Genomic DNA, 13039 nt, shown 5'->3' on the forward strand with positions numbered 1-13039 from the left:
CCACATTCAGTCTTTTGTGGATGGATATCCACTTGTCCCAGCATCATTTGCTGAAAAGACTATTCTTTCTCTACTGAATGGTCCCGGCACCCTTGTTGAACATAGATGTGTGCACTTATTCTTGGACTCTGAAGTCTATTCCATCATATGGACTTTGTGTGAAGTCGCTCAGTCGTGTCTGACTCTTTGCGACCCCATGGACTGTAGCCTACCAGGATCCTCAGTCCGTGGGATTTTCCAGGCAAGAATACTGGAGTGGGGTGCCACCGACTTTATGCAGTTTAACTTTTTAAAAATCACGTTTGGAACTACTTTAGTTTGACCTTTTATCTCCAAAGCTCCAAAATGACCATTTATTCAGCTGATTGAGCCAGAAACAAATTTGCTGTGGGAAAAATTTACTAAAAAAAATCAAGAAAATAGATTTCATAGCAATGTTAATACAATGTTAAGACTATGTTACAATTATATGGTTTACTATTAGCATTTCTAAAGGTATAAATGTACAAGACATTACAAATCCATTTTAACAACTCAAAGGGGAATTATGATAAAAATGAGACACTGCATACCATAAACATATAATATGAATACATGAATAAGAATGTTTAATATTGCTTTCACAAATTATGTACAATAAGAGTAAAACAATACAATTATGCATTCAAGTTTTTTTCTTTTTTTGCTTTCAACTTTTTCCTGTAGATCTGTTTATCTGCATTGCAAGGGTTGCTAGGTAATAGTTGTGTTATGGTTATTCTGAATATTTTTTTCACAGTCTATGATAGTTATTAGGAACAAATAACCACTTTGTGCTATGGTAGATCATTCCATTAATGGATAAAACACTATTTGCTTGCAATGCTCTGTCGTCCTTCTCTCTCAAATATTTTCTTCTGTCACAATCTCTTATATTGTCACATATCTTTGAGAGAAGGGACCCATACATGCAGAAAAAAGGGAAAAAATCTTGACCTAGTTGACTTTCTTGAGGTTCAGAGAGAATGGACTTTTTTCTTTTCTCAACATTCAAGCAAATCCCCTCCAAGCGTTCACTAGTTAAGTGGGAAATGTGTGGTTGCACAATTAAGATTCTAAAAGGATCTTTTTGCCGATTTGTTATGTGAGGTATCAATTCACTTGTAGCATATCTTTTTCACAGCCCTCAAATTCATTTTAAGCTCCTTTATTATACAACATCCTAATGGTGATCATGTATATTCCATGCCAAGAAAAAAATCAGTTATGTACAAACATTAAAATCAGGCTTCAGACAATTAAACACAGAACACATGCTTGAATATTAATGCTTTGAATAATAGACAGCTTGGGGTTGCAGTTACCCAGGTTCTCATTAGGTTCTGTGGATCAGAGGGTGGCAAATTTGTTCACTTGAAAGTGAACCTCAAAGGAAAAGAGTAGAAAAATCTATCGTTAAAACCGTTGAAAATGCAGAACAAGAATCAAATAATAAAAAATACTGGTCATAAAACCTCTGATCCTCTCACCATGCTCCTCAGCATGAACCTCCTTGCTTTCTCCCTGCTTAAAAGTCGAGTACGGACACTTAGGGGCTCCAAAGTCCTGCAGTTCTGCCATTTCCCAGTAGGGGGAGATGTTACCTTGAAAAACTGAACCAGTTTTTCGGCATTAACCCTGGTGGGTTGCTTCTCTTTTCAAGACATTTTTTTTTTAAGTCCTCTATGAATACTTTTTTCCCTAAACTCAAAGAAAGTGAGAGTTGAAGAACAGCAGAATTCTTCAAAGATAGTTCTTTTACCCACTATCTTCACAGATACTTCTTTGTATGTGACATTCTTGAAGGTTGGTATCAAAGTCCCAAAGTACGAAATGCATCCCGCAAGTCATCAACCTCATAGAGTGGCTGTGAAGAAAGGCAGTAGGTGACTTTGTAATTTTTGTGTTAATTTTTTCTTTTTAAAATTTATATCTTTTGGTCGCATGGCATCTGGGATCTTAGTTCCCCGACCAGGGGTTGAACCCACTTCCCCTGCCCCAGAAGTTCGGAGGCTTAACCACTGGACCACCAGGGACGTTCCCATTAATATTTTTCAAGAAAAGGGGAGAGGGAGAGGAAAGAGAAAGAGAGAAAGGAATTTTACCAGGAGTAAAATGGATTCTGAGGAGAGTCTAAGTTAAAGATGTGAGTGAGGAAAGAGCGGGGAGGGGTTTGGGGTGAGGAGGGGGTAAGGGAAAGGAATCTTATTAGAAGGCTAGTGCTTGTGCTAAGTTGCTTCGGTCCTGTCTGACTCTGCAACCCCATGGGCTGTAGCCCACCAGGCTCCTCTGTCAGTGGGATTTCCCAGCAAGAATACTGGAGTGGGTTGCCATGCCCTCCTCCAGGGGATCTTCCCAACCCAGGGATTGAACCTGCGTCTTTTTAGTCTTCTGGATTGGCAGGCGTGTTGCTTACCACTAGCGCCACCTGGGAAACCCCTGAGGGCTAGTAGAGGGCTTTGAATTGTGAAACAACTTTAGAGCAAACTCAGTTGTAGGAGAAATGACAACAAAAACAGAAGAGAAAGTTTTCATCAGAGGAAAAATAAGGGGAGAATGGTAACACACACACACACACACACACAAACACACACGCGAAAACGTAGGAAATAGTGCCAGGGACAGATAACTTTGGAGAAAGAAAATGAGAAGCAACGAAACCCCCCCTCACTTACCAAAAGGATGCGTCTAAGCTGTCTGGTCAGACGAACCGAATTTTCATGCAGTCCCTCCCAGGCTTTGAAAGTTCTTTCATGATTTTCCACAAAAGTATTCCAGCAATAAAAATAATCTATTTGAAAATTTAAAAAGGAGAGGGAAGGGGATGGGTCAGAGCTCAAATCATGAGGAAAGAAAGAAAACTCTGCCCGCCCCCCCCCCCCCCCCCCCACTCCCCTCCCCTAAAGTCTTGGGTCCGCCGATTCTTTTCCTCCAATTCTCCTGGACAGCATTCGGCCCCAAAGGCGTGTTAGAACTTTGGAGGCGAGTTAGAGTTCTGCCCCTGTTTTCCCTATTTCTCACCCTGGCTTTTCCCAATCTGAATGGCCAGTCTTGCTCTGCAGAGCTGGGCCGAAAGGTCCCCGCGCACCTTTAAAGGTCATGATGGCGATCTGGACTCCAGCGCGGTGCAGCCGCCGCAGCCCCTCGGGCTCGGCCTTGCGCTCCTGGTCGCAGAAGTAGAGGCGCGCCGTGAAGATCCGCAGGCTCAGGTTGGGGTACCCCCGCAGGAAGTCGGCCACGTGCCGCGCACAGTCGTAGCAGGGACTCCAAGACGTGAACCAGGTGACGCGGTAGCACCGCCCGGGGTCCAGATCCCAGTCGGAGATGTAGCGGAGGAAGAGCAACTCCACGTGGCATCCGGCCTGGGGAGAGAGCAGAGGCTCAGCGGATGGTGACTGACCTTGCCTGTCCTGCTGGTAGCTTCACCGTCATTATTAATTCGCGTCCCTCCCACCGGTCAGCCTCTTTGGGGTGTCTGTCTTCTGTTTTGTTCAAGGAGATCCAATCAGTCCATCCTAAAGGAGATCAGTCCTGGGTGTTCATTGGAAGGACTGATGCTGAAGCTGAAACTCCAGTACTTTGGCCACCTCATGCGAAGAGTTGACTCATTGGAAAAGACCCTGATGCTGGGAGGGATTGGGGGCAGGAGGAGAAGGGGAGGACAAAGGATGAGATGGCTGGATGGCATCACCGACTCCATGGGCATGAGTTTGAGTAAACTCTGGGAGTTGGTGATGGACATGGAGGCCTGGCGTGCTGCAGTTCATGGGGTCGCAAAGAGTCAGACAGGACTGAGCGACTGAACTGACTGACTGACTGACAGAAAGGCTAAGCAACTGCCAGAAAGGGCACAATGATGAGTGGTGATCCTAAACTCTTTGCACTTTTGGCCTTGGGAAGGGAAAAGGGTGCAGATTTTCTGTGGAACAATGGGAAGATGGAATGAGTTGAGTGGGTCAAGTAGTATCACACTATTTCAGATTTAATTTTTGTTTGTGAAGTTGCTTTTCCTTCCTTGGAGAGGAAGGAACATGGCTTGGAAGTGCTGTTGATGCAATGTTGTGAAAATACACTGGACCACTAACTAAGTGGAGAATAAAAAGTTAGAGTTAGGAGATTCTGAGATTGACAGGTGGGTGTTGTAAAAGAGATAGTAGACACCAATTGTGGTTTAAGAACAATTAAATAAAGGGGTCCCTTGTTTTATTGTGCTTGGCTATACTGGACTTTGTAGATACTTTGTGATCTGAAGGTTTGTGGCAACCCTGCCTTGAGCAAATCTATCCGTGTCATTTTTTCCAACAGCATCCACTCATTTTGTGTCTCTGTGTCACATTTTGTGATTCTTGCAAATTTCAAACTTTTCATTATTATGGTTATCATTATCACTGAAGGCTTAGATGATAGCAATTTTTAATAGTAAGCTTTAAAATTAAGATATACACTTTTTGTTTTGGATATAATTGTATTGCATACTCAAAAGAACTGTAGTATAGCATAAACATATAACTTTGTATGCACTAGGGCTTCCTTGGTGTCTCAGATGGTAAAGAATCTGCCTGCAATGGGGGAGGTCCAGGTTTGATCCCTGGATCAGGAAGATCCCCTGGAGAAGGCATGGTAACCCACTCCAGTATTCTTGCCTGGAGAATTCCATGGACTAGAGGAGCCTGCTACAGTCTGCGGGGTCACAAAGGGTCAGACACAACTGAAAAACTAGCACTTTTAGGAAACCCCCAAATTTGACTCACTTTATTGCAGTATTCTCTATTGCAGTATGCTTTACTGCCATGTTTTGAAATCAAACCTACAAAAATCTCTGAGGTGTTCCTGAAATGCGTTTGCTCTTTGTATGACCCCCCATGATTGTAATAGTAATCACCATAGTGAGATATAGCAAGTCCAGTTCATATTGCAGAAAAGTCATTGATCCCAGAATCTGAAGACCTAGGTTCCATAAGTCACCCAACTCTTAGATCTTCTGATTCCTCATGAGTTAATGGAGTTTTGTTGTGAAGACTCAGGGAGAGAGAAGGAAAGGAACACAAAAGTTTTCTGTGTTTAGAATGTGTCTTATCACCAAATAGGGAAAAGATCAGAAGCTAAAACAATTGCAGTGGGATAATTAACACAATACAAAAACAGGCCAAGAAAAGTGGAATGTGTCAGTGTCATTCTATCCAGGGATTCTTCCCTGTGTTTCCACCAAGACCAGATGTCACTGCATGTTATGAGGAAATTCATTGGCAGGAGCTTATGTAAACTCTTCTGGATTTTGGTGAAGAAGTCTCTTGAAAATGTAATTCTCTGATCTTCTAGTTTTGTTTTTTTTTAATCCTAGATATTTTTTTTGCTCAGTGGGCAAAGAATCTGCCTGCAATGCAGGAGACCTGGGTTTGAGTCAGGAAGATTCCCTGGAAAAGGATATGGCAAGTACTCTTGCCCACTCCAGTATTCTTGCCTGGAGAATCCCATGGACAGAGGAGCCTGGCAGGCTATAGTCCGTGGGGTCCCAAGAGTCGGACACAAGTAAGCGACTAAACCACCACTGCCACCATGTTATTGAGAAGCAGTTTTTATTATTTATCTATTTATGGCTTCTCTTGTTGCAGAACATGAGCTCTAGGGTGCAAGGGTTCAGTAGTTGCAGCATGAAAGCTCAGTAGTTGTGGCACGTGGGCTTAGCTGCTCCAGGGCATGTGAAATCTTCCTGGATCAGGGATCGAACCTGTGTCCCCTGCACTGGCAGGCAGATTCTTATGCACTGTGCCACCAGAGAAATCCTGATCTTCTAGTTTTAATTCACGGCTTCCCTGAATTTTCTGAGGGTCACTATGATGAATGTACTTACTGGCTTATGATCTAGGTGAGCAGGAAGGAATAGAAATCATTTGAAAGATAGAACTGAATCATTAATTTTTCCTAATTCTTCCTTCATTTTTAAAAATCCAAAAACCACAATTTGTTTTTTCACATTTACAGTTCAGCTTGAATGAGCTGATAATATTCCCCCGAATAAAAAGGCTCTTTTCTTTTGATTTCTTCCTTAATCTGAAAGGCAATTTGGATGCTGGGGAAAGCAGAGGAAGGTTTGGGACAGTGATTCCTAGCACTGAGACAAGGTGTGGCCTTGATGTGCCCAGCAGGATTGGGGAGGATGTTAAATGACTGCCTTTGGGACCTGTCTATTGTGGGTGCAGGGACATATAAAAAAAAAAAAGAGATCTCAGAAATCTAATGGAGGCAAATGAACCAGGCTGAGTAGCACCATCAGCAGGTGGCTGTAAAATTGCCCTCAGTGTAGCTGCTTGGGAAGCAGGCATTAAATAATTAATAGCAAGATATTAATTGATACCTTGTTTCGAAGGTGCCCGAAGTCCAGTGAGAAGGAGGTGGGACTGTCCCGCCGCTTCACCACGTAGCACAAGTAGGTCTCATGGCGGCCCTTAGCCCAGCGCACGTTTTTGAACTGGTAAAGAAACTGTCTCTGCTTCATCAAGAGGCTGTGGATGAGAGAGGAGGGAGGAAATGCAGCCTTCTTGGCTTTCCATCAGCTTTTAAAAAAAAATCTGTAATACTTGGGCCAAACCAGAGGAGACGCTCTTGCTTCCTTATGCTAGATGCCTAAGACTTACTGAACTTCAGATCCACTACAAACCCCTTTTTGTGCTTGTATTTAAAACCAGTTGAGACAGCAAGAACCCCAAAGACATCCACACTCACAGGACAAGCTCCTCCCATGGCTGCCTTCTAGATGCTGATAACTTGGAATTACAAATGTCTTCCCCAGTTTCATCTTTTTAGGTTTTCTTTCCAGTATTAGTCATGTCTGACTCTTTGCTACCCCATGGACTATAGCCCACCAGGCTTCTCTGTCTATGGAGTTCTCCAGGCAAGAATACTGGAGTGGGTTGCCGTTTCCTTCTCCAGGGAATCTTCCTGACCCAGGGATCGAACTCCTGTATCTCCTGCATTGGCAGGTGGGTTCTTCACCACTGAGCCACCAGGGAGACCCAATTTCTACCTAAATGTCCAACATAGACCTCAGATCCTAAGTGGTCAAAACAATATTCCCAAACTGCCTTGTCCTGACCTCCCTCTCCTATCCTAACAATTTGCCATCCCAAGTATACAGTCTAAAAGTTTGGAATCATGTTTGATTCTCCTTCACTCCTCATATTTAATAAATTAAACATCTAAATGTATTGAGTCAAACTTTCCAATATTTCTGGGAGTGTTCCTGCTCTGTTCTCTCGGTTCTCTGCTTCAATCCAAGCCCTAATTTTTCCTTTTATCACACTGTCCTGATCCCTTAACTGATCTCTCTGCCTGTAGTCCCTTCAAAATAACAGTTTTCACGAGGTGCCCTAGAGATCTCAGAAAATCTAGAATAAACTCCAAACTCGTTAACTGTGGTAAAGCTTTTACAATTGCACACATCTACGTTCCTAGCCTTGTTTCCTAGTATTTTTCTCTTTTCCTCTATCATTTCACCCTTTCCTCACCTCTGTAGCAGGCCCCCTGGCACTAGTCTCTAGTTTTCTTCCAGCCATCTTGCTGGTGTCCATCTCCTGACTGAATCCTTTCTTGCCCTTTTTACCCCCACTGTGCAAAACCTACCCCTCCTTCAAAGCCTAACATCAATTTCAGCTCTTCCAGGAAGACCTCTCTCAATTGCCACTATCCCCTCTTTCTAGGCAAAATTGAACATTAACAGCAACAACAAAAAAACCCTCCTGAAGTTTCCTGCTGTTCTCCACTCATCCCTATTAAAGCATTCAACCTTTGTTATCAATTGATTGCTACATCTGTCCCCCTCAGATGTAGAATGTAGATTAGAATTTCTGTGCTTTGAGTCAGGAAGTGACACTTTTTGAGTCATATGTTAAAAGTGTGAAAGGTATTTGACCATTCTCAACTTGAATATTACAAAGAAGTAGAAAGTGAAAAAAAAAATTTAAATGTTAAAGAGTTAAAGTTTAAAATACCAGTATATCTAGTGATAATTAGACATGGGGCTTCCCTGGTGGCTCAGACGATAAAGAACCTGCCTGCACCGTGGGACACCCTGGTTTGATCCCTGGGTTGGGAAGATCCCCTGGAGAAGGGAATGGCAACCCCCTCCAGTATTCTTGCCTGGAAAATCATGGACAGAGGAGCCTGGTGGGCTACAGTCCATAGGGTCACAAAGAGCTGGTCACACAACTGAGTGACTAATACTACTTCTTACCAATTAGACATACTATCTAATGATAATTACTGTTAATATACTTATGTTTTTCCTTCTAGTCTTTTTATGGGTATATATTTACAAGATTTGAGTTAGGCTGATCTCATGTATAAATTCGGAGAAGGCAATGGCAACCCACTCCAGTACTCTTGCCTGGAAAATCCCATGGACCGAGGAGCCTGGTAGGCTCCATTCCATGGGGTCTCAAAGAGTCAGACACGACTGAGCAACTTCACTTTCACTTTTCACTTTCATGCATTGGAGAAGGAAATGGCAACCCACTCCAGTGTTCCCAAGGATGGCGGAGCCTGGTGGTCTGCCGTCTCTGGGGTCACACAGAGGCGGACACGACTGAAGCAACTTCGCAGCAGCAGCAGCATCTATAAATTCACAATATAATCTAAATATTTTGCCATGGTCTTCACACACCGGGGATGGGGGTCAGGGACAGATTGCTTTTTGTTTCCTGGCATAGTGTCTTGCATGTTATAAGCATTAAATTGAGTTGAATTTGTAGAAATAACTCTTTGCTAACATAAGTTCCTTTGTGGTTGTGAACGCAGCGTAAGCTATACAGTGTGTGTGTGTGTGTGTGTGTGTGTGTGTTAGCCGCTTAGCTGTGTCCGACACTTCATTCATGTGACCCCATGAACTGTAGCCCAATGTGGTTGATAACCAAAGCATCAGTAGTGTCCCTGGTTTTTGTCCTTGGTCTTTGTCAGCAAAAATATCTACCTGTGGAGATAATGCTGCCACCTAGTGGCGTTGAGCAGAGGTGCAGACAACTTGTCAAAGTGATGATCTAGGCAGTAATTTGAATACGGTTTGCTGGCAAGAGAATTGAAACTTATTTCAATTTTTTTTTTTTTTTTTTTTTTACATTGAGGTTTCCAGATGGTACCGTATAGAATCTCCCTGCCGATGCAGGAGGATCGGGTTTGATCCCTGGGTCGGGAAGATCCCCTGGAGAAGGAAATGGCAACCCACTCCAGTATTCTTGCCTGGGAAATCCCATGGACAAAGGAGCCTGATGGGCTACTGTCCATAGCATTGCAAAGAGTCAGGCATGACTGAGCGACTGAGCACACACACACATAATTTACATACTTCACCCATTTAAAATTCACAATTCTATGAACATTGGCAGATGTAAACACCTAAAACTGCTACAACTATCAGGGTACCGAACATCTTGAGGGTACCCCTCCCCGCAAGTTTTCTCATCCATCTTTTCAGCCCTTTCCCTCCCAGGCAACCACTAACTAATCTGTAACTATGAATTATGGTTTATTTTCTAGAATTTTAAGTATACATTATCACCTCATTAGTGTCTGACTTCTTTTACTAAGTATATTATGACTTTGACATTCACCCATGGTGTTGCATGTATCAGTAGAGTTTGTTCTTTTGTCTTGCAAAGCAATATTCCATTGTTTCAATACAGCATATTTCGTATATTCACTCACCTGTTGATGGACATTTGGATTGTTTCCATTTGAGGGTTATTGTGAATAAAGCTACACCCATCTTTGTATGGACATGTTGGTTATTGATACTTTGATAGTGAAATACATAAGATAGACCCAGAAGTCAACTTCCTAAGTGTCACCCTTAGTAAATCGGTAAGCAAGGGCTAAAGATTTTTAAAGGTGTTGTAAGTCGAATGTTTTTCTCACACACATGAAGCTTATTGGAAATCTTTTTTGGGGGGCGGTGTGGGGGGTGGGGCGCTGTGCCACATGACATGTGAGATCTTAGTTCCCCAACCAGGGATCAAACCCATGCCTCCTACAATGGAAGCATGGTGTCTTAACCACTGGATTGCCAGGGAAGTTCCTGGAATCAACTTTAAATCCTGAGGCAGAGAATTAGATGTATCACCAGTGTATACATTACATATATGAAACCATATACAAATTAGTCAATCTAATTTTTATAATTAAAAATTCACATTGACAGGAATCCAAAATGAATCTTAACAAAGATCTAATAATCACTGGCTTTATTCTAAAGTGGTAATAATTTACTATGGTAAAACCACAGCACTACTCCTACTCCTACTGTTAATTAATTAACATAACCACCCTCAGCATATTACATAAACTGAATACATAATAAATGCATAATAAATACTGGAGAGGAAGAAAAAAAAATTCTCTCCTTTGGGCCCAGTTTTAAATAGATTAAGCATCATCTCTTACCAATAAATTCCTTTTGCATTTAACCTGTCCTCCTGGGCTGTGTGGATGAGAAGTGGGGGAGGGGATACAATATCATGCATTGCAGGTAGTATTGGGGGTGGGGGCGGTTCCCATAGGAGGAAAAGGTGTCCTGGGGGTATAAGGAAGGATAGGACACAGATTAAGGCATTCAAATGGCCTTCTACCCCCACATGAAAATACAATTTTCATCAGAAGTTACCAGTCACAGTGAATTGAATTGCATGCCTGTGACCTTGTTAAGTATCTTTCATTATAGCTGGGGGCCTAGTTCCAGCACCCTATGCTCTGGTTTCTCTCTCTCTCTTTTAAGAAATATTTATTTATTTGGCTGAAACTGATCTTAGTTGTGGCATGTGGGATCTAGTTCCCCAACCAGGGATCGAACCCAGGCCCCCTGCATTGGGAGTGTGGCGTCTTAGCCACTGGCACACCAGGGAAGTCTTCTTCGGTTTCTCTTAAGAATGCAGAGGACTCGGTAGAGACCGTCTGTAAGGCCCACAGGTCGACAGCTGTGCCAGACAGCTGTGTGCCCTGAGGCGGAACCCTGGCTGCATCCCCAGCAATGCAAACCAGAGACAGAAGGTTAAAAATAATCGCGACCGAGTCATCCTCTCCTGCCGTGTGCCATCAGCGCTGTGCTCTGCAAATAGTATTTTCCTTAATGAAAATCACGTATTTCCCTTTTTCTCCTGTTGAATTTCATCCTCTCTCCTTCTTTGACTTTCTCTGAATTTCAACTCTGATTTTACTGTTGCTTTGCATTTCATTATTTACAAGTATCTCCATTGAGCCTTTTCCCTCTCATACCACAGATTAGTTTTCAAGATCTCACTGTAAACCGAACTGACATGTGACATTTTGCCCTCAGGTTTCTGAAGGACATTTAATCCACCATTAAGATTCTACACTGAGATTGAAGTATATGGATTAGGTGTAAATTTGCATACATTTGCAATAGAAATAGATTAAGTTCTATGATAATAACATAATTGTCATAAACTTCATGTGAAAACATCATGAAAATTTTACAGAATATGCATTAAAGAAGTAAGTTAAGTCATGTTTGAAGAAATGGAAAGACTAGGTAAAGAGTAAAAATGCCATTAACTGCCTCTTTGGCCTATAATATTAAAGATGTTTTTTCGATTGAATTTATCTTCTTGTCACAGACATAGTCATAGTGACTGACCTTCAAGCAAATACTTTTGAATATTGGCATTTAGAAAATAATTTCTTGACTACGTAATTATTCAGTAAATTCTCTGTAGTCAAGTTATTCTTCAAGGGGCTCTAGAGCTGAATGTTTACAGAATTATTACCATTACCACTACTGTTTTTAGTACAGTATTGCCATGACCTTTTCATGATTTGAGTCTGTTAACATTTGCTTGATTAATATTACTACCATAAACTATCCTAACTGCAAGGACGAGTCATTGCATGGTGCATAAAAGTTCTTTCGAGTATGGAAAGAAAAAAAGAGAAAGATAATTGGGCGGAAAGCATGTAAGATCTGAACAGAAGATGAGACAGATCCAGAAAAATAAATCTGCATCTTGACCAGGCAGATCCTGTGAGTCAGTGTTAGGGGAGAAATGGAAAGTTTACACATCATATTACTCAGATTTGCTCTGAGAGGAAGGCCAGAGCAACCACCCACAAGCAGACTGTTTTACCTGTCCATGGTGGAATCCAGTTTGTCTTTCTTGGCTCCCTGAAGATCTTAGGAAGAAAAGCTTGCCTCCAGCACTTCTGCTGCACTGGCTGCCAATGCACCGGTCTCACACATTCAAATTTGAACTCAGCCCTTTAGGCTCCTCCCCCCAAAAGCATCACCACCAACAGGTACCCCATACCCTAGCAGCCTTCCTCCTGTTTGGGTCCACTGGAGATGGGTGGGGTTTTCATAGGCAAAAATCACAGAGAAAATGACTGAGGGCCACTTTGCCTAATGTATAGGTTCCTTTAGTTCTGCTTCTTGAAAACTGCAGTCCACCCTCCACAGGTAGTAAAGATCAGGAGACAAGAGGAGTAGACAGTTAGTATATTGTAATCCTGGTAAAAAAAAAATGATATCTTTAGTCATTTATTTCTTGGCTGTGCCTCAAGGCTTGTGGGAATATTAGTTTTCTGACCAGGGATTGAATCGGGGCCATAGCAGTGAAAGCACCAAATCCTAACCACTGGATTGCCAGGAAACTCCTCAAAACGGTATCTTTCATTTTTAAAACATAATAATAACAATAAATTTAAAACCATCTTGTGTTCAATCAGCCAAAAGCATCTATTCCTCATTTAATTACATAATAGCTCTGAGTCTCAGTAAAGACTGACGCTAACTGTTCCTGCTTGGTTGCTGGTCAAGTACACTCAGGACTTAGGACAGAGGTTTTTGTCTCCCAAACCACTGATTTTTTTTTTTTTTTTTCCTTTGATTGCTTTACAAGAATTGCTAGAAGACTAGATGATTACACCAAAGGATAATTTTTGCATAAGCTCATTCTTTCCACAGAAGCCATATATTAATTTGAAGTCAGAAGCAGCAGCGTCTCAAGCAACAAAAGATTTA

At 42.1% G+C, this 13039-nt stretch overlaps 1 protein-coding gene across 1 annotated transcript; it reads right to left on the minus strand.

Moving 5' to 3' along the window:
- Positions 1–373: 373 nt before the first annotated feature.
- On the minus strand, positions 374–12302 carry AICDA (activation induced cytidine deaminase). The gene is made up of 5 exons (XM_061124880.1): positions 12147–12302; positions 6374–6521; positions 3107–3380; positions 2694–2809; positions 374–1885 (listed from the first exon to the last, which is right to left on the minus strand). The coding sequence occupies exons 1-5, from the start codon at positions 12152–12154 to the stop codon at positions 1832–1834; spliced, it is 600 nt and encodes a 199-aa protein (XP_060980863.1). The 5' UTR covers positions 12155–12302; the 3' UTR covers positions 374–1831.
- Positions 12303–13039: the final 737 nt, after the last annotated feature.

This window comes from Dama dama, chromosome 22, assembly GCF_033118175.1.
Source record: "Dama dama isolate Ldn47 chromosome 22, ASM3311817v1, whole genome shotgun sequence".
NCBI classification, from domain to species: domain Eukaryota; kingdom Metazoa; phylum Chordata; class Mammalia; order Artiodactyla; family Cervidae; genus Dama; species Dama dama.

Coding starts and splice junctions, on each gene's coding strand:
- AICDA (XM_061124880.1), bottom strand. Junction 3,381..6,373: donor TCGGGCACCTTCGAAACAAG/GTATCAATTAAT, acceptor CTCTCTCCCCAG/GCCGGATGCCACGTGGAGTT. Junction 1,886..2,693: donor AGCTTAGACGCATCCTTTTG/GTAAGTGAGGGG, acceptor CTTTCTTCACAG/CCACTCTATGAGGTTGATGA.